We start from the raw sequence: 25932 nt of genomic DNA, 5'->3' as shown, positions 1-25932 counted from the left end.
AATAAAACTGGAGTATCAGGCACTTTGGTTTAGGGGTCAGCACTTTTGAATAAGCCCAGCCTACTCTCACTAATTCTAGATGCTCAGTAAAATACTGAACAGAATTAAAACACTCTTCTCCTCATGGGAGAAGCTGAGCTATAACGGATATTTTTAGAATCACCTTGAAATAGCGAAACTAATAAATATTATTCTTTTAATGAGTTTTTAGAGAAAGACAAAAACATCACAGTAATTTCTTTATACTCACAAAAATAATCTGACATTCCTATACATAATTATTACTATACACCTGGAATTTGCACAAAAACATACTTGGTTGTATCAATGTTGAAACATTCATAAAGTAGAAGATGCTTCTCTGCTTTGGGTTTCATTCTTAGCAAAAAAATAAGCATTTTCTGAAATCTAAAAAAAGGGGGCATTTTAGGAATTAAAAAAAAAAGAAAACTGGGCATTTCAGTACCCTGAAACTTAAAAAAGAATCAGAAGTATCTGTGCTAATAAGGAAAGATGTCCAGGATATACTGATGGGAAAAAAAATCAGAATATTAAGTATGATCCTAGTTTCATTGAAAAGAAGAACAGACATGAATAAAGATATGCATGCTCATATGTGCAGACAACATTTTTAACAGGATATGGAGGAAACTGTTGGAATGAACACAAATATTAGCCAGACAGAGGGGTTTTATTTTTCATTTACACTATTCTTTATTGGTTAAATTTTTAAAACTATGAGCATATACTACTTTTACAGTCAGACAACTTAAAGTTATTAAAAAAATTTTAAAACAGGAATTTTAACAGCAACTTTCCTCCCCAAATAAATGGATGACATAGGTTAATAATTAGGCTAGTAAAAATAGCCTAAGAAAACAATAAGGTCTAAAATACAAACATAAATAAACCAAGGTTGTCAGCACTATTTTTTTCCCCAAGCTTCTCAGTTTTTTCCTCCCTGATAGCACCAATATTCTTCCTTCTATTAGATGTACATTCACAGCACATCCTGATAAAAATGTTCTGGAGTGAGCCTGAGGAAAACATTCTCCTCCTTTCGCTCTCCTGGGGTATAGGTAATGGCTGATCTGTCTGGGACTCTCTGGCCTATCATGGAGAGTCACCACCTCAAGCCCTGTGCCCGCCTCCTGCCCTGGGAGATCCGAATGCTGCCATCACCCACTGACACTGCAGTGAACCAGATGAAATGCTGGAATGTACCCGGGGCTTTCAGCAACAGAACAGGTGTGCTCCACTTGGAAGGACTTACAGGATTCAGCAGCTGCCAAGCTATTAAAAGGTATAATTTTACTTCTTATTCCATAGTTTGAATAGAGGTAAGTTCAAGAAGAAAGAAAACTACTGAGGTGGTTTCCTTTTTTCCTTAAAAAGTACAGAGAATACAATTCTAAAAACTTCCACATGGAGATGGGCCCCATGAAGCAAACATAAAACAGGAATGTAAAAACCAATGTGACACGAAATGTGGCTAGCTGTGCAGGTAACAGCTGTCTGTGCTGTTGACTAGGTGGTGGGGACAAAGGGGCACTAGCCTGAGAACATGAAGTCCGAGCTCCTAATTAGGAGTCATTCTGAACAAAACTCTTACAACCTTTCTGGATCTTGATTTCCTTATCTGTAAAATGAAGGAATTGACTAGAATCACCGTGGATGATCTCTAAGGTTCCTTCCATGTCATCAATTCTGTAATTCTATGAACTTAGGACCCTCCCCTCCACAATTCTAAGCACTTATCAGAACTACTTTTCATGTTCTTTTTAAACATATCTTCTATATGACAATAAATATAAAACTTGCACATGAAATTAAACATCTGATAGAATTTGTGGCAGGATCTTGATAAAATCAAACCATATATATTCTGATAAAGGACTCAACTGAAGAAAGGCAACTATGCCAGGTGCTAAGGAAGGCTGGTTACACATTTCTCAAGGGCTGGCTGTCTGCATCATGACTCAAAGTGTACCCAAAGCATTTTGATTACCTGGGCCAACATTACTGTTTCTTCTTTTTACATAAGCGTATATCATTCCTGATACTTTCTCAGAGAGGGAAAGTAAAACACTATCTACCTATACACCTGTTATATTCCTAGGAGAAAAAACATGTAGGACTCTATTCTAACACAAGAATCCAGTCTGAGCAGATAAAATCATGTTCTTCAACCAAAGAAATCTATGCATCTAAAATGTTAAAGGCCATTTGAGTTCCCTCTCAACATGAAGACTCTTCTACTCTCTTGCCCGCATGGAGTCTTATCCTCTGCAACTCCTTGCTTTACCTATTTTGATGTTTTTAAATGTTTTACTTTGCATGTCTGCAAGGTCCCTGAGGTCTGTTAGAACTAGAATTTGGGCAGTAGTGGGATTAGCCTGAGGCAGACCTCAAGGGTCAAGACGGATATCTGAAGAATTACTCTGCTGAATTATAAATATAAAGGTATACATGAATCATGGACATCAGTCTGTGAAAGGAAAAAGCACACAATATTTTTTGATGAAGTAAGTTATTCTAAGTGGAGAAGTAGGGGCAGAGGTGAGAACTGGGGACTGTGAGAAGCAGGTTAAGAGGTCTGTATCCATAGGAACACAGGTGCATCAGGAAGAGGTAAGGGCAATACCAACATCCCAGGCAGCCAGTAAGAGCAGAATTAGTTCAAGGCTACTGCACACAGACGTGGGGGTTGAGTAACCCCAATTTCAAAGGTCAGCATGATGTGGAGTCAGGGATACCAGGAAGTCACTAGAAGTAAAGGTTATGCCTTTCATAGCATCTCTAACAGTTCTTGACAGACTACAAATATTGTGAGCTATTACAATGACTCCCTGTGCTGATGTTATAAATGCTTTTTTGCATTAAATGTCTTTAGGTTGTAAATGTACATTAGTATCTTCCTAAATTCTTAACCCTGGTGCTCATTTACAAACAATGGATAATATTACACATGTAGCATTTGCTCAAATACCTTACCAACCCTTTGAACTATATCCCCTGTTGTCCTCATACTGTCACAGGTGACCACTGTCATATGTCCCTGCTGTATCTGAAACTGGTACTTTACCTAGAAACATTTTTTTTTTCAGTTCTTTGTAGCACAGGCTGTTCATTCTTATATAACCCAACCATGAATCCCAGGTGCCTGGAGTTAACACATGCCCCCTCTTAACTCTCTGTTGTTAATTTTAGGCTATTAATACTTTAAAAAAAATTTTTTTTTAACTTTTATTTGTTTTTGAGACAGAGCATGAACGGGGGAGGGTCAGAGAGAGAGGGAGACACAGAATCGGAAGCAGGCTCCAGGCTCTGAGCTGTCAGCAAAGAGCCCGATGCGGGGCTCGAACTCACAAACCATGAGATCGTGACCCGAGCCGAAGTCGGTCGCTCAACCGAATGAGCCACCCAGGCGCCCCAATACTTTTTTTTTTAAGTAATCTCTACATTCAATTTGGGGCTCGAACTCACAGGGTAAGAGTTTCATGCTTTACCAACTGAGGCAGCCATGCGCCCCAAAGGCTTATACCTTTAAAACACTCTTCCTTGGATGCCTTGACACCTGACTACACCACTCCCTATTTGTCTTTGTAGTTGTTGCCTCAGACCTTGAGGTTACTGTAACACAATGGTTCTCAATGTTGGCTGCACATCGAAATAACCTGGAAAGCTTCTGAAATCTACCCATGCTGAGATCCCACTCCAGAGCAATTAAATCACATTCTGGGTGTGGGGACAGGTATCGATATTTATTTTTTTTTAATTTCTTAGGTGATTTCAATGTGAAGCCAAGAGTGAGACATCTGTTCTAATGTAAGAATCAAGGACATCAGCTCTTGGGTCACCAGTGTCCCCTTTATCCCAACTCTTGTAACCATTATAGAATTTTAAAGTCCAAGAGAACAACCTGTTCACCACTCTGGGTCCAGTTCCTTGACCAACTCAATTTTTACAATGTGTCCTTCTATTCACTTCAGCTCTTATACGTGCTCTGTGAATTTATTATAACCTCAATTGCCTGACATCTGGAATATTAAGTAAGCAAAAGAGTCTGTGGGCTTACAGGGCATAGTTCCAACTTTTTTTTTTAAGATTTTATTTTATTTTATTATTATATATTTTTAATGTTTATTTTTGAGAGAGAGAAGAGAGAGAGAGAGAGAGAGAGAGAGAGAGAGAGAGAGCGAGCACGCTGCAGAGGAGCAGAGAGAGAGGGAGACACCGTATCCGAAGCAGGCTCCAGGCTGTCAGCACAGAGCCTGACGTGGGGCTTGAACTCCCGGACTGCGAGATCATGACCTGAGCCAAAGTTGGACGCTTAACTGACTGAGCCATCCAGGTGCCCCTTAAAGACTTTATTTTTAAGTAATCTCTATGCCCAACGTGGGGCTCAAACTCATAAACCCAAGTCAAGAGTGGCATCCTCCACCAAATGAGCCAGCCAGGCGTCCCCAGCTTGTCACCTCCTTTAGGGTCTGACACTCTGCCTCCACGTGGGCAGGCATGGCTTACTGCAACCCTGCAGAGAACCCTGCTTTCTAAGTGGGCCAGTCTTCTCCTGATTCCACATCCTTTTCAATCTGGCAGATCCCCCACGGTGTGTCCGTCGCTCTGGTGACTCTCTTAACAACACTATCAAGTCTCTTATCCTCTCATGCTTTATCACAACTGCCCTGGTTACGTATCGAACCAAATATGCCTTCTCCACTGCTATGGCCCGCATGCTGAACACAACTGAAGGAAAAAATCCAACTACACAGAATTAGGCCACCTACATTTTCAGAGGACACAAACAGCAGCTCTCAGCACCACTCAGGAACCTCTCTAGATGTCTCAGATGAGCTCTCGTGCCTGCTCTCTTTACAGGCATTCTAAGGGTCACTATTCTTCCTAACTCCTTTGGCCCTCACTTTTGAAGTGGACCTCTTTTCTGTGGTGGAGAACATAATGCTAACCTTAATTTCTCGACTTCCACCCTACCAACTTATTCGTATCTTCACTGACATTTACCTGTCTCAGAGGGGCACTGCTCTAAGTTCAGCCTTGCTGACATTTTTGGCCAGATGATCCTTTGGTGGTGGGGGAGTTGTCCTGTACATTCTAGATGTTTAGCAGTATCTATGACAACAGTATCCCCCTCTATGCATGTATTTGTAAAAATATTTCCAGACCAAACGCCTGCCAAATGCCTCCCGGGAGGCCAAATCACCCTAGGTTGAGAACCACTGCTCTAAGCCAAGGCTAATCTATCAACCTGTCTTTCTGATAAAAACGTCCTGCTTCCTCCAAGATCTATGTGTGCTTTCTTTATCTATTTGCGACCTAAACCTGCCCATTGCTTTTGTCTCCTTAGTATAGAGTTTGACACGTCACTCCAGTATTTACACAGTCACTCGTGGAAGCGTGTCGCCCTCCAGACACAGTGCGAATTTTTTTTTCCTTTCAGGTGAAGCTCTGGGAATGACCTCTACGAGTTCCCTTGCCGACGCCCCATTCTACTCTTCAATCCCGGCCATACTAGTTGTCAATCACTGATACTTCTGCACAGGTGCCAGGGCTTCCTGATTACCAGATGCTTCCACTGCCGAACTGACTGGCTGTTTCTGACATTGTTGACCATACCCTCCTTGAACCTTTCTTCTCTCCTGGTTTCCAGGGCACTTCTTTTTTTCTGGTTCCTTCCTTCCACTCGATTATTCTTTCTTAATGTCTCCTCTTTCTCAGATTCTCCCTTAAATACCAGTGTTCACTTGGGATTCTGTCCCTGGCTTTTCTCTCAAAACTCTACAACATCCCCCCCCCACCCCCCGGACTTTCTCCTTCATTACAAGCTTCAACTCTTCTGATAGAATACAATGCATACACTAACTCCTCCCCACGTGATCTGAAGCCCTACCTTCTCTCAAATTCCAATCCTGCATGTCTGACTTCCTAGGGACTATTTCCACCTGGGAGCACTACAGACACCACTAACAAATCAAGATCTCTAAAACTGAACTCATCACAGGCTCCTCATTACCACTGTCAGTCTCTATGCCCCCAACTATTCCTCATTCTTTTATTATTTCCATGGTACTACCCTCCAATCAGTTGTATAATAAGCCAGGGCCTTAGCACAATCCTAGATTTCCAACTTCCTTAATCATATTCAATCAATCAAAAAATCCTATCAATGATACCTTACATCCTCCCTTGTTTCCCCACTAGTTCAGGCTTTTATATTTTATTTCAGTGGTTTCCTAATGAATTTCCCTGACCCAGGTCTTAGGTACCTCTGATCCAACCACTGTGTTGCCACTAGAATGTATTTTTAACAGACAAATCTGTCCATGTCACTCCCTGGATTACCTCCTCTAAGGGGATCCCCTCTGTCTGATGCATTTACAACGTAAGCATCTTAGCAGAGCACAATAAGCTCTCCATGGCCTGGCTCTTGCATTTCTCCTCTCCTTCTCCCCATTAGACCCCATGTTCCTCAAACATAACCATACCATACCACAGTTTTCTCAAGTTGTTCCCTCTGCTAGATGTTTTTTCTAAGATCATCTAGCTAGCATATACTTTTTCATCGTATAAGCCTCAGCTCAAGAATGATCCTGTCTGAGAACTCTTCCTGGACTCCCAGGGCACATTCAGAGGGTTTCTTCCTGTGTGTTCCCGAGGCACTGTGCACATAGTTTCATGGTAGTTCCCACCATTGTCCGCTGGAATTGCCCTAGTCCGCTGGTGTCTCACCCACCAGCCTGCAGGCTCCTGACGGGCATATGCTTTGCCTACTCAATCCTGTTTCTGTGAGGACGAATAGAACGCCCAGCATGGAAATAAGCACTCAATAAACACAGGCTGAATGACTAAATGACACATGGACAGGTTCAACTGTCAAAAAACTCTACCAGGAAAAAAAAACAACAACCCTATCATGACATGGTATTTGTACAAAAAATATATATGTCAGTTTAAGGAGTCAAGAAGTAAAGTTTTAGGTTTAATAAGTAATATATAAGACGGTACACTGCTTGTTAAACTTTTCTATCGAAGTACTACTAACATCAAAAGAACAGACTGATATCCCCGGGGGATCAGATGACACAGACTAAAAAATATGACATTTCTCTAATATATCCATTTTCTTTTATTTTTCTTTTTTTTTAATTTTTAAATTTTTTTTAATATTTATTTATTTCTGAGAGAGTCAGAGCATGAGCAGGGGAGGGACAGAGAGAGAGGGAGACACAGAATCCGAAGCGGGTTCCAGGCTCTGAGCTGTCAGCACAGAGCCCGATGCGGGGCTCGAACTCACGGAGTGTGAGATTGTGACCTGAGCCGAAGTTGGTCACCACCCAGGCGCCCCTATCCATTTTCTTTTTAGCTTAAAACATTCTGAATTCCTAGCAAGTCAAAGGAATGCTCCAGGAGAATAGAACATGTTTATTCTGTGGGCTCTAAGACCTCTAGCTTAACTGTGTACCCTCAGGTGGGTGGGTGACAGGGTCAGCACAGCATCAACACAGAAACAGCATCACACTTAAAGTCACAGGTTCCACTTGGGGTCCTTGCCCCACCACCTGGGCTGTGACCTGGGGTCTATTTTCATCCCTCTGAGCCTCCTCAGTTTCCTTATCTGGAAAATGGCTATTATGGCTACTAATATTATGATAATAATGATAATAATATTTGCCTTATATATTTCAATAACGTAGGTGCCAATATTAAAAGAAACCATAATGAATGCAATGAAGTATATAAGCATGAAAAATAAAGTTGTATTTTATCCAGAGAGCAAAAACTACAGTTCATATGCAATCCATATTCTTGAAAACATTTACCTTTTGAAGAGCTGAAGAAGGTTTTTCCAGTTTGGTCTTCTCCTTTGTGGTTAAAGGAGGGGATCGCTCCTTTATCTCTGGAGGTAGCTCTTGATACAGTGCTGGAATTGAATGAGGAATTCACGTCACAAATTGAGGAGCACTGACGCCAGGGGTGGGGGAAACACTGGGGGGGGGCAGATATGAAACTAAAGGTATTGATAGTCACTTCCTTGGTGTAACAATAAGCTACCTGGCACTTAATATTATAGTCAATTTATAGTTGCACACGGTAGTTATCAAAAGAACATAATTTATGATTGGAAAGTTTTGATCAGCAGGATTTGAAAAACATAGAAGGTGTCATTTTCACTTCTTATGTGGTCATGCAGATGCTTATCTCATTTTCTCTCAACTCACATTTACCAGGAACCTGCTACAGGCAAGGTTACCCGCTAGGTACTGGTAGAGGAGTTGGAAGAGGATCAAAAGACAGCCTTTGCTCTCAAGGAGCCTACAATCTGGTCAGGGACAGACGTGTTCACAATTGTAACATAAAACAGAATATATCATTATTCAAGAGAGACAATAAAGACAAGTTCTGATGTGGATGGCAAATGCTCAACGCAAGAAGTGGTAGGTATGTCAGACTCTGAAGAATAGGTAGGATTTTGCAGGCAGAGGTAAGGAGAAAGAATAATTTGGGAAGATGGTATGAAATAAATGAGCATGGGGCTAGGGCTATATACAATATTGAATCTGTTCACAGTCTGAGTCTAAGGTTCTGATAGTCTAAGATTATAATTTATATAATCTATTTACATACAGTGTTGACTCTGAAAAGCTTATGTGGGAATTTTCTTTCTTTCTTTCTTTATTAATTAATTATGAAATTTATTGTCAAATTGTTTTCTATACAATACCCAGTGCTCATCCCAACAGGTGCCCTCTTCAATACCTATCACCCACCCCCCCCTCCCTCCCATCCTCCATCAACCCTCAGTTTGTTCTCAGTTTTTAAGAGTCTCTTATGGTTTAGCTCCCTCCCTCTCTCTTTTTTTTCCTTCCCCTCCCCCATGGTCTTCTGTTAAGTTTCTCAGGATCAATGTGGGAATTTTAAAGGACTAAACAGAAAACGTGTTTCAGTTAAATGAAAATCCTGGGCAACTCTGAACTGAGAGACATTGGTAAAATATACCTGATTGAAATCCTTAAATTATAAGATATATTAATTGGCCTTGTGTATGGGTTGATTTTATTATTAGGCTTCTTTATCTCTCATTGGAAAGGATGTTAGATGTCATTAAGTGAAGCTGTTCATGTTTTTCTTTCCAGTGGCTTAAGATACAAAAGGAGTAAGTTCTTTATAATAATGGGGTACTTCTATTGTGTTCTCCTAGAGGACATGGCTTTCAACTGAACGGTTGGTACAGAGTCTGTTCACATATATACACTCCCTTAGAGCATTTGCTTTGCATACTGGGCTTCAGATGAAGATAAAGGACAATTTCTCCTACTATTTTTAGAGTGGGATATGCCGCTGATGGTCTTTATTCTCTAGAGTTAAAACTGAGCAGGTGCGTTTTTGTTAAATTCAGGTATAAAGTAGGATAAAGGGGAAAAGAAGATAACCCCTGATGAAGTGAGAATTCAGTCATTATATTCTCGGGTTTTCTGAGAATTTTTTGTGTGTTCTGGATAAAAGGCTTTTTCAAGAAGCAGTGACTGAGGCCAAAAGCAAATACCAATTACCCTGGGATACAATAAGGAATTATGGCAGTCGAAGGATGGTCACTCCTTGGAACATGGAATTAATTTCTGCATGCAGCCATCAACCACCACTGCAGTATGCTTCAGAAGTCTCACTTTGGTTATTATGGAACAGAAACCAATTTTAATGGATTTTTAACCCACTGTAGATCACATACCTATAGCCTCTCAAGATTCATAAGCCTAAGAGGTTATTTCTACAAACTAACTGTCCTAAACAAAATAACTACTCTAAAGTTAAAACATCTAATACCATCCTGCCTGGAAATAAATACATCATCTTTTTATACTGTCAAGTAAAAAAAAATAGTTTGAATGTTTCCACTTTGTCTAGAAGAAACAGTGGATTATAATACCTCGTTAAAATTACAGACATATTGCAGAGTGACTGTCATTGGGCCGGCAGCTCTCTTGACTTGAAAATGGGAGTTACTCCTGCCAAACTGGGGCTGTTGATCTAGAGGGAAAGCCATCACTGGGAAAGGGAAGGAAGAACTGGGACACCTGAACCGATCTGCAAGTTACAAGTACTGAGCTTATGAAAGTGACTGGGAATTAACCTGTCCCAAAATTTCTTCTTTCCGCACTCTTAATTTTTCTCCACTGTGCATCCTCTTTTGAATATTAAAAGCAGTTTTAAGAGCTATCAATCATTTATTGCTCAGAGAAGAATTACAACAGTGGCATGGAGGAAATTAAGAATTTGTTATGAGGGAGAGAAGTGGGTCATTTTTGAGACACTTCGCACTTTTGAAGGGAGGACTTTGCTGAAAGCAGCAGATTAGCTGAGGGAAAGAGCTGCAGAGACCAGGAGCTCTGGAGACTGGGGAAGGGGGCCCTGGGAAGTACCAGGGTGCAGACACGGTAATGAGAGGGGGTGAAAGAGAAGTAAATTCATCTGCGCCTAGCCTAGCACCCAGTTCTCATGGAAGAAACGATTCTTCCTCTTTTCCTTCGTCTCTTTTGCTCTCAAAATTCAGAACTTACATTAGGAATCAATAGTATTTTGTTCAGCCAGTTTGGGTTAAATGGGGTTTTGCAGACTAGCCTGAAAGTCAAACTGTTACTTATAATATTTTCTTTTTTGCAGAAACAAAGGACTTAACAATAATGATTCAAAAAAGTGTGCTCTCAAGGCTGCCTGTACTACATTTTAAACCAGAACTATACAATTTTAGTGTTTCTGGAAGGAAGCTTACAGGTGACGGAGCTGAACTTCCTCATTTTGTAGGAGGAAACTGAGGCATATTGATATTAGCTGTCAAGCAAGGATTAAAAGTCAGTTTTCCTGACCCCTGAATATTGTGCTTTTGCACCAAACCATCCAGTGAACTGCTGATAAGAAGCATTCTTCTCAAGAAGCACTGCTCCACTTCTCTCCTTTCTTCAGTCTTTAAACTGTTTTATCTTCAGGCTCTCTGTATTAGTTCTATTTGTACCTCTCCAATGCCTGCTAGGACATCTACAGCTCTCACAAACTCCTATTTAGAACTTCTTCTCCAGCTCATTTCCTTTGCCTCTCACAAATGGGGATTTAATTCACCCGAGAATGAAACAACCTGATGTGGTTCCATTCTAGCAGGTACCAGCCAGGACTGAGGTATACAGAGTAAAAAAGAGACTGGTTCTCACAGGGCCTGTCAAGTGAGAAGTCACTGTGGCAAGAGATGAGCCGACATGAGTGTATGAAGCAGGTGGCCGGCACGTAGGGCTGAAGAATGTTGGTAGCTAGACAGGCAGCTCCCCTGGGCTAAGTCCATGAAGCAAATATTCCAATCTCGGAATGTAGTAGCTTTCTAGTGCATCAGTGCCACCTTTTTATTTTTATTTTTTGCATCAAGAGAATGAAAAGCAATACCCATTGGTAAACATATGCAAAAGTTACAGAGAGAGTAAAGGGTAGCAGATGATAAAATCTTGGACTATCAGTTATACCATATTAGTAAGCCAGGAAGGGAGCATAAAACTTACTTTCACTAGCCACATGATTAGCTGGGAAATAACCCTCCTGTCCCTTTCCTCTGCTGCCATACCACCAGTCCTCATTATCTTTGAAAAACACTCGGATAATGTCTCCGCGATGGATGCTTAGTTCATCTGATCGATTTGCTGTGTAGTCATAAAGAGCCACTACCTACGAGAGAGATAAGACCACCACAGCTTTATCACAACTGTACCACAGAGAAAACCCCCAACATTCACTTCCTCTTGCAGAAGAGCAGCTGAAACCAAAGCAGTACTTTGGTAAGTCTGAGGCTGTCTCAAGGTTTGCTAATGGGATCAGGGGTGGTGGGAACACAGCAGGAGAAGCAAGATAAAAGACTGCGGGATTGAGAAATGGTTAAGAGCATTCAATACACTAAGATTAGCTTCAAAATAGCAGATGTTAATTTTTTTTTTAAGTGAATTACTTGTGAAGCAAATAAAAAGAAGGCTCACACACCATTCACTCTCTTAGAATTGTCTTATACTCCCTTTGGATCCCATGCTCTGTGCTAAGCAGATGTAACTGAAAAAAAATCCCTCAGAACGTCAACAATTTTACAAACAGCAAAACGTAATGAAACAGCCTGATTACATAACTTCATTGTGATCACTTGATCACTGTTAATGTCTCTTTTAAAAATATATTTTCCCATGAACACATGCTTTTTTTGGTATTTTATATCAAACTAAGTCTTTTGATTAAAAATACTCTTAATAAAGTTATTTTCACCAGATACAAATTTAAGAAGAAAAGTCTTTCTACAAGAATACTCTCTCCTATACTGTATGGTAGTCACTGTATTCGATCTTTTTATTTTTAAAAAACCCAATAAAAATGAATGGCTTGCACAGAAATTTAACAAATCCCTCAGAGCAGTTATAAGGATGAGGCAGACCTCAATCCATTTTATATGTCATGTATTGTATAACACAGAACATAATATGTATACTAAAGAAGAAACTACTTCTTTTCCTACTTAAATGGCGTCTGAAAATTAACAGGTTATACAACTATGTATGTAATGGAAAAGTATCATTACAATCCTTTGTGCATTTAGGTTACGTACTGATTCATTCACTTAACAAGTGTTTACTGAAATCCTAATGCGCCTGCTACTAGGCTAGGGGCTAAATATATAATAATAAATAGGACCCTTTCTAGAAGGGCTACCTCATTTTGGCTCTCCAGGAGAATAAAGGATAATCAGGAATTAACCAGGTGAAGAGACAGAAAGCATGTCTTGGGCAGACTGTATTGCTTGTGTGAGTCCAGGGAAGAGAAACCCAAAATATTCAATATGGTGGGAGCCTGAATTAGCAGCAAGAGCCTAACTAGCCAGGTGGGGGAAAGAGGGTACAGGGACAAGTAGGGGCTAGATCATGCACGTTGTAGGAGCTCATGCTCATAATAGAGGCCATGGGAAGAGAGAAGGGTTTTAAGCAGGAGATTCCATAACAGTTTACAAATCTCTTTGTGGTGCCTTTTAGTTTACAATATTTATTAACACATTAACCAGGATATTTTAATGGATAAATGTGGACTTACCTGCTGTCACTATATGGTATAAGGGCAGTAAAAATAATTTAATTCAAATGGTACAAATGCCATTCCTATTGTACTGCTTAGCACAGTCTGTAATAAACAATATGCTATACAGGATGTGGTTTCAAGTTTACAAATCTTTTATAACTTTTAGTGTACTGATGCCAAACTACTTATGTAAAAGTGGAACTTAAAAAAAATTTTTTTAATGTTTATTTATTTTTGAGAGAGAGAGAGAGAAAGAGAGCAGGGGAGGGGCAGACAGAGAGGGAGACACAGAATCCAAAGCAAGCTCCAGGCTCCGAGCTGTCAGCACAGAGCCCCACGCAGGGCTCGAACTCACAGACCGTGAGATCACGACCTGAGCCGAGGCCAGAAGCTTAACCAACTGAGCCACCCAGGCGTCCTGTAAAAGTGGAACTTTTAGCTCTTCCTTCCTTCTGTCTTCTCCAAACCTTTTCTCCTTTATTCTTCTAGCTGGCACTGTCACAGAAGAAGAAAGCTAATAAAAATGTTCTGAATGCCTGCCACAGTCTAGGTACAATTCTAGCTGCTTATGTACGTTCTTAGACAATCCTGTGATGGTATGAATTCTCATTTCAATTTTATAACTGAGGGATTTTATGTACCAAGAACTTTAGTAGCTTGTCTAAACTATAAGGAGTTACTTTTTTTTTTTGTCCAAAACTAAATACATTTATAGGACGTCTTTGTCTGGAATCAAACACACGAGGAAGTAGCAGAGAGAAGAAGGGACGAGGGACAGAGTTCCCCAAACCTCAGGGAAGAGCAGACGCAGTTCTGGGCGGCACCATGTAAGTGGCTGGCTCTGCACAGAGAATCAAGACCTGGGTCACCTGCAGGCCTGCTCTTTCACGACACCTGATTTCCAGCCGCAGAAACCAGTGGGCTCCTCACCCTGGCACTGGTGCACCGACACAGCACAACGTGGGTGAATCTTATGGAAGGATGAGGTTGGTGTGTGCTTATTTATCAGGAGCCAGAGCTGGCTGCTCGGAAGAAGGGCAGGAGCGATTTGGCTCAGGCAAGAGAATCATTTATGAAGTCCCGTATCAGGCATGGGTCCTTGGGTGGATTACTGACAATCTGGAATCCATCAACCTAGAGCCAGAAAACCTTTCCTGAATTCTCCACTATGGTATTTGATAAGAGTCTCTTCAGAGGTACAGGGGTCCAAAAGACCTCTAAGATCCTACATTTCAACTTGCCTGTTAAAGTATCCACTGATTATCCTCCTTACACAAATATTGCACACTATTTTTTTTAATGTTTATTTATCTTGAGAGAGAGAGACAGAGACAGAGAGGGAGAGGGTGAGAAAGGGAGAATTCCAAGCAGGTTCTGGCTGTCAGTGCAGAGTCCAATGTGGGGCTTGATCCCATGACTGTGAAATCATGACCTGAGCCTAAATTAAGAGTCTGATGCCCAACCAGCTGAGCCACTCAGGTGCCCCTATAGAACACTAGTGTTACACAGCCCTCCAGTCTTTGTAAGTTATGTTCCATCCTCTTTGACCCTGTTATGGACTGAACTGTATGCCCCCCAAATTCATAGGTTGGAGCCCTAACTACCATGTGACTGTATTTGGAGATAGGGCCTTATGGAGGTAATTAAGGTTAAATAAAGTCATATGGGTGGGGCCCTAATCCAACAGGACTGCTGTCCTTATAAAAAAAGAGGAAGAAACAGCAGGAACATGCATGCACAGAGAAAAAGGGCATATGAGGACACAGTGAGAAAGCAGCTGTCTGCAAGTCAAGGAGGGAGGTCTCAGGAGAAACCAACCCAGCTGGCTACTTGATTCTGGACTTCCAATTTCTAGAACTGTGAGCAAAAAATTTTTAAGCCCTTAGTTTATTGGTACTTTGTTACAGCAGTCCTGGCAGATTGACCCAGTTCTACAACCTGATGGTGTCAGATGAATCACTCACTACTACCTGCCATGGCACTGCAAATGGACACCTTAATTCTACCCATTTTAGAGCCTTACCAGCTTACAGTATGGTGTTCAACACCATTATTTTATCTCCTGGTGTAGAAACGATGGCCTCGTCACCAAACTCCATCACCAACATCATTAGGGAGGCTACATCCCTCAAAGCAAAGAAACCGTCTTTGGAGCATGTCACCATCATACCATTACTGACATTTAAGCGAAAAACCGCTATACAGTGAGGAATCCGTGTGCTGCACATGCCAACAGTCCACATCCTGGCAGTGGAGTTATGGCCATTCCTTCATCGTACTGAAGGTACGGGACTAAAGCCACACGGCTTATATTCTGCTATCTAATCTATAGAGTCTGCTTACACTACAGTGGGTGTTTTTATCCAGAATGTCTTCTCATCTGAGGATCACTTACTCTCTTCTGAGCATCTTCGTATACACAAAAAACTTCTCTGCTTTTTAAAATTTGCAGTGGATTCTACGTCAATTGTCTCCCCCATCTCCAATTACATTTTGTTATTATCTTGCTATTTTAGGGTAGCGTAAAGCTCCATAAAAAAGTTGAGAGACGCAATCCCATCAGGAGATTTCTTTTAACTTAACACCGTGTCTACTTTCCTCTTTATTTTGGTAGGTCTTGTCATAGGAAATTGTCTCGACCATTCTTGTGACGAGTGTCTTCTATAACGCGCCACTGCTTTGCACACAGTGCTTGAGCATGTAGGAACGACACAACACCCTCAGCAGTATCTTTGAGCTGACAGAGCAGTTATGAAATATTTCTGCAAAAGAAGTTTAAAAAATTCGTTCATGTGCCCATGTTGGTAATGGCAGGTCTGGGAAATGAGATTTTTTTTTTTTTTAAACAAAATTCACTCAATCACATTTTGTCCGTAATTCACATACTTGAAACAGAGTTCCTTCTTTTCAAACTGGCCAAACTACTTGGGTGCAGTCATGATGGGAGTGCCAGGGTAAGCTTTTATTTATTTTTTTCCTGACATTCCTTTTTTAGTCTTCAAAGCAGTGCTCGTCAGAGACTATTTCTTGGTAAGCAGGGTCTGCCAGGCTGTTGTAAGACATTGAGGTAAATTTCTCTTCGTATTATCTTCTGAGAAATTTTTATTGTAGTTGTCTCTGAAGAGTTCTCAGTGGCTCTCGAAACCAGTGTACAGAGGGAACATTAACCAGTATTGCTGAGCAGCAGATGTTTCTTGCAACTTCAATTATAATATAATCTAAAAATCAATATTAATAATGGTCCCAAGTCATTCAACAAGCAAAGTTATGCTGAATAAACTCATAAACTTGCGTACTTTCTCCTTTAGGACCGCTTCAGCTGGGTCTACAATCATCGGGAACTTCTTTGTGCCAGGCTGCAGACAACGTGGACCTGAATCCTACCACATTCCCTCCGCTTTCTCCTTGCTTAACTTGATTTCAGACTCCTGGCCTCTAGAAATAGTAAAAGAATAAACTTTCATTGTTTTAAGCCACACTGTGTTTGTGGTAATTTGTTACTACAGCCCTAGGGAACTAATACATGTGAATTTTACTTTGGTGAATGCTGGATTTTCTTGTATTCCCTTAAAGAGAATTGGATCTTTTACTGGTGTGTAGTCATTGAGATTAGTTTGACCCTTTTCAGGTTTGATTTTAAGTTTTGTTAGAACAGATTCATGAGGATTTTAGTCTAGGGCTCAATAACCCCCACTGTTTCCTGCTAATTTTCCTCGACGCCCCACACTTGAGGAGGTTTTGCCATTATGGCTGTCAGGAATGTGAATTGTTCCCATTCTGTTGTGTAGCTAATTTCTGATGGTCTTTTCCTTATGGAGTTTTACCCCAAGCACAGACATTAGTACTCAGCCAAAGACTTATTTTAAAAAGTTCATTTATTTATTTTGAGAGAGACAGTGAGAGCGAGTTGGGGAAAGGTAGAGAGAAGGAGAGAAAGGGAATCCCAAACAGGCTCCGTACTGTCAGTGCAGAGCCCAGTGTGGGGCTTGAACTTACAAACCATGAGATCACGGCCTGAACCAAAGTCAGATGCTTAACCAAATGAGCCACCCAGGCGCCCCTCAGCCAAAGACGTATTAAAAGTCCTCCTTATGGTTATTGGCAGGATTATGACCAATTAACATAAAGTGAAACGAAAAGTAACATCTCAGGTTTATTATTTTTTTTGCCAGAAGACTTGTTACAATTTAAGGCACATCAACTAAAATGTGTACAGTTTTAGTGCTCAAGGTAAATGCACTTACGACTTTATTACACATTTGGCATTCTTTAAGAAAGTGCATTAAGCTTTAGTATAGATATATTCAGGTTACACTTGTGTTTCAAATGATAAAACATTGTTCTTTTTTGATTTTACATATTTTCTCCTCACGTATACAGGAGATGCTTAAAGTGAGCTCTGGCTACGTGGCTGGCCTTGGGTTTATCACTCTGGGTATACTGGTACAGCAACTTACATGCAAGAACAATTAACTGGAGCAAATGGAGAAGACACTTCTTTCTGCAGACTCCATAAGGACTGTGCAGAAATGAGTATGTCTCAGTCAGGCAGTTCCATTTACGTGTAAATGTACTGGGTTTTATGTAGTTACAACATGATGGGTCTGTAGCTTTTTAAACTAGCAAACCCCTGAGAGACTGTACCTTCCAGCTGAAACATTTATAATAGATTGTGTTTCAAATGCTGTTTTCTGCTTCTTGGACATTGAGGAAACATTCTTAATTTTGTAGAATTGGCAACAGGGTTCCCCCACCCTCTTCTCTCAAGCTGTAAACTGCTTTTTTTTTTTTTTTTACAAGAGGTTATAAGAAGTCTGGGTACAGCTGTAGTATTTCAAATGCTTTCTGAGAGAAAGAAACTGTTTCCTTGGCCAACGAAGAAACTTCTCATGTAATCAAAGAGCAGTTTATATATCTTGATCCTTTTTTTTTTTTTTTTCGCACAGTGTTTTTCTCTGGAATTATAATGGCTACAACAGCCTCATCAAACACTATCTTCAATCCCTCTGGGTTAAAGTTGAACTTTCCACATGGTGGCCCCTGTCTCTTGCTAGATTCTGTCCTTGTTCTATATATAAACAAGATTTTCTTTCATATTCAGTTTTGCTAAAGTTTTGGGGCTCACCTTGAAGATCAGTCTGAGTTCCTACTAAACGAGGCACATTTAGTGTGTGTTCTCTAAGTTCTGATGCCCACTCCTCTTTCACATTTCGAAATAAGGTCACAGAGAAGCATGTAAGGAAGACATCACGCACTGCATAAGATACAGGCCTCAGATGACCATAGTGTTCCTGTCTGATGTCTATCTTCCTGTTCTGCTGTATCACAGAGTCTCAGGATGGGGTGCTTGCCCTCCGCCCTGTAGCTGACTGCACTGAAGATGGTGGGCACCACTCCTCCAGGAAGGCGTCGGTGGCACAGCTCATGAGTAGGTATGTCTTGCCAACCGCCATGCCCTTGAGCATCAGTCTCTGGGTGGGCCCCCCTTTCCTGCCATGGCTATGCCCACCCACTGCCCCCAGCAACCATTTAACAAGTAAAATAAGATTTAAGAAAGTCTCATTCCTCAATGATGTCAATTACAGAATATTTGGTCTTTATTACTAAAATAGAAAAAAAGAGCAGATTAAAAAATGCTAGTAGAAAACCAAATTTAACAAAAAATTCTAAATCGCACAGAAATACATTACTGAATATTCCAATGACTACTTTACTAAGTGACACTGGGACTGTATTTTATTTCATGAGAGGAATAAAAAGCATACAGCCCATTTCAAGCATCATGTGGTAGGAAGATATATGGTCTCTTATGATTATTTCCATAAGTACTATGTAAGATACCCCACAGATGTTTATAAAAAAAGAAACCAAGGTCCTATTATTTTTAACTGATCTTATCTGGATAATAATAAATTAAGAAAACAGAGATTAAAAAAAGTAAATAATTGCACAAAGTTTATTGTCTCTGTGCCAGACAAACTATCTGTTCCTATCCTACTATATAATGTTAGTATATGTGAACCTTAAACACTTTATGAAACAAATATTTGAAAATACTAAATTCCAAATATCTTCTGGTAAAGTAACTAAGGTAATGGAAAGAATACCAAACTAGGAATTAACATGTTTAGTTACCAGTCCTGTTTGGACCTCCAAGGCTGAAATGTACCATAAAACACTCAGACTGGATGGCTGTAAATGAACAGGTCTGGACCAGATGCTATGTGTTATACCCTTGAGCTTTCAAAATTCTATAACATGTACTCAGGAAACTATTCCAAAAAAATAACATTCACAAATTTCAAGGTAAATTCAAAATAGTAATTTGTTGGATAATAGTGTAGCTATATTATTTGTGATCATCCATAAATTGGAAAACCTTGTTGAACTGCTACAACACTACACCGGAAAAGCCTCCTGGCACTGAATAAAGAACAACAATACAGCATTTCTTCTGAATTACCATTTAGAAATTACTACTTCTTTGACAAATAGGAATGACTTGACCTTTGGACTTCACACATAAAGCCACTCATTTTATTTGATGATTGGTATCACTTAAAATTTTTCCTGTTAGAAATCGTAATTCACACATTTTGTTACACTGAATCATTAGTGCTTCATTTGAGAAGGAGCTCAGATGTAACCTTTTATTGGTTATCTCCTAAAAAAATCAAGAGAATGATGCAGGCTATTTTATAGACTGGAGTACAGATTTTGTTGTTGTTGTTGTTAGTGAAGAAAAATGGCAGTGTAATTTTTCTTTCTTGGAAGGGATAGCAAAAAGAGAATTATGAATCATTGATTTAAATTAGGGTTTTTATGGTGTGCTCTCCAGACCAGCAGCAGCAACATTACCTGGAAATTTGTTAAAAATGCAAATTCTCAGACCCCATTCCAGAGCAACTAAAATAATTTATTTGGGGATGGGCCCAACAATCTGTGTTTTAACAAGCCTTCCAGGTGACTCTAACATACTTAAAAGTTTAGTTAGTATTTTATTTCACTGATCTACTTTATAGAACATGCACACTTCTTTTTTGCACATATAAAGTATGCAACTGAATGGGTAAGAAGCATAAAATATAAAGCCAAATCTTGTAACAAAGTGTTAGTGGCAAAACTTTAAAAAAAGAAAAAGTAAACCTGCTCTTCCTTTCCTATTAGTTTTACTTATCTTGCTTAGTTTTCCTCTTGTCTCACTGAAATGCTGACTAGCTCTAGAGCTGAGTAATTTAACATCTACTCCGTCATTTTATCAATAAGCACATGATCAAACTGAAACCAGGAGTCAGGGCAAACATTCCTTCAGTTTCCCTACAACCTCTTAAGGATTAGTGAGATCTTTAAAACAGGAAAACAAGCAGAACTGAAAAACAGAATCTGTTCACTGAGCAACAATTATGAGGTACCTACCGTGCCTGAGCTATTCTGACAGGCTGGGGGGATAGCAGTGAACAATACAGACAACAATCCCTGCTCTAAGAGAGCTTCTGTTTTTGTTTTGTTTTGTTTTTTAATTTTTTAAAAATGTTTGTTTATTTTTGAGACAGAGCGCACAAGTGGACCAGAGGCAGAGAGAGGTGGAGACACAGAATCTGAAACAGGCTCTAGGTTCTGAGCTGTCAGCACAGGACCTGATGCGGGGCTTGAACCCACAAACCAAGAGATCATGACCTGAGCTAAAGTCTGATGCTTAACCGACTGAGCCACCCAGGCGCCCCAGAGAGCTTCTGTTTTACTGGATATTTTATTGTTTTTGGTCCGGTAGGCCTTTTCAGAAAAAGGGCTACTTTTAATACTTGTACAAGTTACTCTTCTGTTTATCTATTTTTAAGTTGCTAATACACAGTACCAGGGTGTGTGCTCATATTAAATTCTAAAATAATTATTTATGAATTTTTTTTTTTAATTTCTTTTGAGAGAGAGAGAGTGCGCACATGTGAATGAGCGGGGCGGGGGGGGGCAGAGAGAGAGAGGGAGAGAGAGAGAATCTGAAGCAGGCTCCATGCTGTCAGCACAGAGCCTGATGTGGGGCTGGAACCCACAAACTGTGAGATCATGACCTGAGCTGAAATCAAGAGTTGGATGCTTAACTGAGCCACCCAGGTTCCCTAAGTTATGAATTACTCCTGAAAGTATAATAAATTTCTTTAAATTCTTATAATAAACCATAAGCTATGAGTAAATAAAAAATTATTAAGAGCTAGATGCAAACAATATATTTAAACAAGAATAAATTCAAGTATTTGCAAATAACATATTACTCACAATTTATAAACACAGTTTTAGCAGTTATAAATTTTAAACTCTATAGTTTAAAGCAGAAATTCATAGAGATTATATATAGAAATATATCCCTTATGATAAATGAATATTCTTTTTAACTGTATTGTATTTATTACCTGGTTTTACCTACCTGTAGATGATACTTACCTAGCCAGGTCTTTCCATAGCCATAGGGTTGTGAGAGGTAGTAAAAAAATTTCAAAAGTACATAACTACATAAATGTTAAAGAACTTAAAAATAAACATAAATAGATAAATAAGTTATAAAAGGGTCTTCAAACAGACAGACCTGTATTGCTGTAAAACTACTTTGGAAAAACCCTCTCTAAACTTGAAAAGGCACTTAGTAGGGACTCCAATGTTGAAATAAGCAATAATTTCCATTGTTTTCTTTTAGAGTGAGGTACAGGTTTATGCCTCTGTGCTTAAGTATGCATAATAGTCATAAAACACCTGTTACTTAAAAATAACATAAGGTCTGAAGACAAGTCTTTTGAGAATGAAATTTAAATCTCTTTTTGGTGCTTAATGGCATCTTCAGGATTTCCTGAGCACCAATTCTAAGTGCAAACAGTTGTAATCCTTAATATTTCAAGACAATCTATTACAGAAACTTTTGAGATCTACTTAAAAGCACTCCTTGATCTCACGCTCCGTAAGTTCGAGCCCCGCGTCGGGCTCTGTGCTGACAGCTCAGAGCCTGGAGCCTATTTCAGATTCTGTGTCTCCCTCTCTCTCTGCCCCTCCCCTGTTCATGCTCTGTCTCTCTGTCTCAAAAATAAATAAACGTTAAAAAAAAATTTTTAAAAAAGCACTCCTAAAAACATGTGTTAAATTTATTAACAGATTATAAACAATTTCTAAAAAGATGAATTAATTAAGATCTCAGTCATGTAATAAATATCTCAAGTATGTGCTATATAGAAGGCCATAGACACAGTATAGGAAATACAGAGAAATGCAGCCTACAGTTCTTGACCTGAAAATGCTTAGCATAAAATTAAGAAAAATATAGTTTCAAATACTGTACACTAAAAAATCTTTATTTTTAAAGTTTAGAAGAAGTTAATAAATTTACAATAATCTGTTTTATGAGATATTTTATATAAACACATCTCATTTAGATGTTTTAGTTTTAATCAACCAAGATTTTACATTTACTAATTCTAAAACAAGTGTATGAATCTGTTTGAGTCTTTTCTCAGCATCAATATACATCTACTGGTATTTAATAATTTGTGATGCTATAGGTATGTGTGTATTCGTGTAGTTATATCTAGAAATATATGTATCTACCATTTATTTAATGTTTACTATATGCCAGGGATGTGCTAAGCACAAAGAGTATACAAGTATATTCTGTGTGTGTGTGTGCGTGTGTGTGTGTGTGTGTGTGTGTGTGTATATCTGTGCATACAGGTCTGCTTTTCTCCTAAGCCTATGCTTTTAGTCACTAAATTTACAGATTTAATTTTGAAGTTAGAGGCCTTCATGGAACCAAGTAAATATGAAGCTGCTTGGTTCATTGACTGTGACTTTCCTTAAGAATATGCTGAAAGGAGGGTATTAAACACTTGGCATTTCTATTAAAGAAGGCACCTAAAGAAGATCATCAAAGCATTTTCTTCATATTAGCTTCTTATTCACAATTAATGGATGACACCAAACTGGGAAGTTATGTGGGAAACCATCACTGGGCCAAGGTCACAGCTTTTTATGTATATTAACATATGTGCCCATCTGATCACTGCACTTTATATTTAAGGGTGGAGGGAATTACTGAAATGCTACAGGCAGAGTTAATTAGGAAAAACTTTGCAAAAGGATCTTGGGTAATAAGTTTAAATGTAAAGAAAAGCTTTTTAGGTTGCTGATAGCTACACATCAATAATTCACTGCTCATCTTATTTAAACACGCTTCCCTATTTCCAATTCTAATGTCAATCCAAATATGCCAGAAAAAGCTCATGTACATGCATGTGAACATGTGGTTTGGTGGGGAAGAAGAATAACAGAAAGATGATGAAAAAGCTTAATGGAAAATGTCCCTATGTTAGTATATAATTTTAACTGTGTTATGTATGGAGATGTACACACTTAAGGAACATGAAACTTACCATTTCAAATAGAAAAATATGAATCAGCAAATGGAATTTTTAAGATGGAAGTGGAAAATTTTAACTTTAGAACAAATGAGTAAAGGGGAAGCACTTTTGGAACAGGGGAGTAATGAAAACCGGCTCTTCCATAAAGGCAAGCACACTGGCAAAAATGGTCAAAACCAACTTTTTTTTTTTTTTTTTTCAACGTTTATTTATTTTTGGGACAGAGAGAGACAGAGCATGAACGGGGGAGGGGCAGAGAGAGAGGGAGACACAGAATCGGAAACAGGCTCCAGGCTCCGAGCCATCAGCCCAGAGCCTGACGCGGGGCTCGAACTCACGGACCGCGAGATCGTGACCTGGCTGAAGTCGGACGCTTAACCGACTGCGCCACCCAGGCGCCCCTCAACTTTTTAATAAGTATGAAAATTAGCCAAAGGGTTGCAACAATTCAAAAAGCATGTATTCTCCCTCTCCCTCTCCCTCTCTCACTCTCTCTCTCTCTCTCTCTCTCTCTCTCACACACACACACACACACAGTTGAATCTTGGCAAAAACTGCAAACTTTGAGGAATTTTAACCTGTCCTGTTCCCATCACTCTCTTACCAGCTCTATGGCAGCCTCAAAAACAGACTCGCAACAATGGTAACTGAAAACCATAAGGCTAGCAGTCACCAGATAGGGCAAAATGGGTTCAGAGTGCCTCCAAAGCCCTATATCCAGAGAAGGGTCATTATATGACCTATATGGCAGCCCCTGAAAAGTCTGTAAAGTTCCATTCTCTGGACTCATCTTTATTTGATGTGAGTCAGAGCCAGAAGTGTGAACAGCTGTATCCTGAGGATATTTATCAAAAACCATCAGTGGCAACTCAGATGATGATATGAGTTAGGAAAAGTAAGGGGCTGGCCAAAAATTAAAAGGCAAAACTGGGAAATGATATGTCTTCAGGATACTCTGAAAAGCTCCCACATATTCCTGGAAATCTAGAAGGCCATGTACATGTGCAGGACTGTGTGTATGCCTAAGAAAGACCAGAGAAGGCTCTAATTTTCATCTCTGGTTGACCTCTGTGCAAACAGAAAGTAAAATCTAACTAAGACAGAGTTATAAACAGCATATTGAAGCAATGAAAACAAGTCCCAACACACACAGAGCCCCTTGGAAAAGGGTGCAGAACTTGGTTCCAGGCATTTAAGGCAATTTCTGTCCAACCATTAGTTGACTACTAAGCTAACCAAACAGACATTTCAGTGATCAAAAAACCAAAAAAATATAGACTTTATATAATTACTTCAGGAAAGTCACCAACTAAAATAGTAACAATAACAAAAAATGACAAATCCTGCGGGTGGGTATAGAGAATCTAATTTCCATGTCTGCCAATTTATATCATTTCAAATGTCCAGTTATCAACCAAAAATTATGATAAATATAAAGAGATAGTAAAGTATAACTCTACACAGGAATCAAAGAAGTTAAGAGAAACTATCCCTGAGGAATAGACATTAGATTTAATATATATACACACACATACATATATGTTTATGTATGTACGTAAGGATATGTATATATACATATACATATGTTTATAAAGATATATATAATAAAGACATACATATACATATATAAAATAAAGATACATACATATACACATATAAAATAAATATAGTATATATAACATACATATACACATATACATACATATATATTACATATACATATACATATACATACATTACATACATATACACATATAAAATAAATATATTACATATCTATATCTATATCTATATCTATATCTATATCTATGTAGACACAAAGAAAGTGTAAGAATTACAGCAAACAGAAAATGTCAATGGGGGCACCTGGGTAGCTCAGTTGGTTAAGTGTCTGACTTCGGCTCAGGTCATGATTTCCTGGTCTGAGTTTGAGCCCTGCATTGGGCTCTGTGCCGACAGCTCAGAGCCTGGAGACTGCTTCAGATTCTGTGTCTCCCTCTCTCTCTTCCCCTCCCATGCTTGTACTCTGTCTCTGTCTCTCTCTTAAAAATAAATAAATAAACATTAAAAAATTTAAAAAATAAGAAAATAAAATGTCATTGAAAAATAGAAATTATTAATAAAATAAAAATTCTGGAGTTGAAAAGCACAATATTAACTAGAGGGGCTCAAGAAATTTGAACTAGTAGGGGAAAGAGTCCGTGAACTTCTAAGATAAGTATTTTGGAATTATCTAGTTTGAGGAACAGAAAGAAAAAAGAAGAAAAATGTCAGAGCCTCAGAGATCTACGGGATACCACCAACTGTACTATCATATGCATAACAGGAGTCACAGAAGGAGAGAAAAGGGAGAAAAAATATTTGAATACATAATGGCCCTAACGTCCCCAATTTTGATGAAAAACATTAATCTGTACATCCAAGAAGCTAA

At 39.2% G+C, this 25932-nt stretch overlaps 1 protein-coding gene across 1 annotated transcript in view; it reads right to left on the bottom strand.

The window, feature by feature from the left end:
* The window catches only part of AHI1 (Abelson helper integration site 1), a 203861-nt gene that overhangs the window by 34929 nt on the left and 143000 nt on the right, over window positions 1–25932 (bottom strand). Inside the window, exons 22-23 of the mRNA XM_047102438.1 lie at window positions 11562–11724; window positions 7842–7942 (exon numbers count right to left, since the gene is read on the bottom strand). Coding sequence (XP_046958394.1) covers window positions 7842–7942; window positions 11562–11724 — 264 coding nt within the window. The remainder of the gene's footprint in view (window positions 1–7841; window positions 7943–11561; window positions 11725–25932) is intronic.

Source organism: Lynx rufus, unplaced genomic scaffold, assembly GCF_022079265.1.
Source record: "Lynx rufus isolate CCGP_SWC_20201006 ecotype Redwood Valley unplaced genomic scaffold, mLynRuf1.p SCAF_6, whole genome shotgun sequence".
NCBI classification, from domain to species: domain Eukaryota; kingdom Metazoa; phylum Chordata; class Mammalia; order Carnivora; family Felidae; genus Lynx; species Lynx rufus.
The sequence above is the reverse complement of the archived record's forward strand: the minus strand, read 5'-3'. Positions and strand labels throughout refer to the sequence as shown.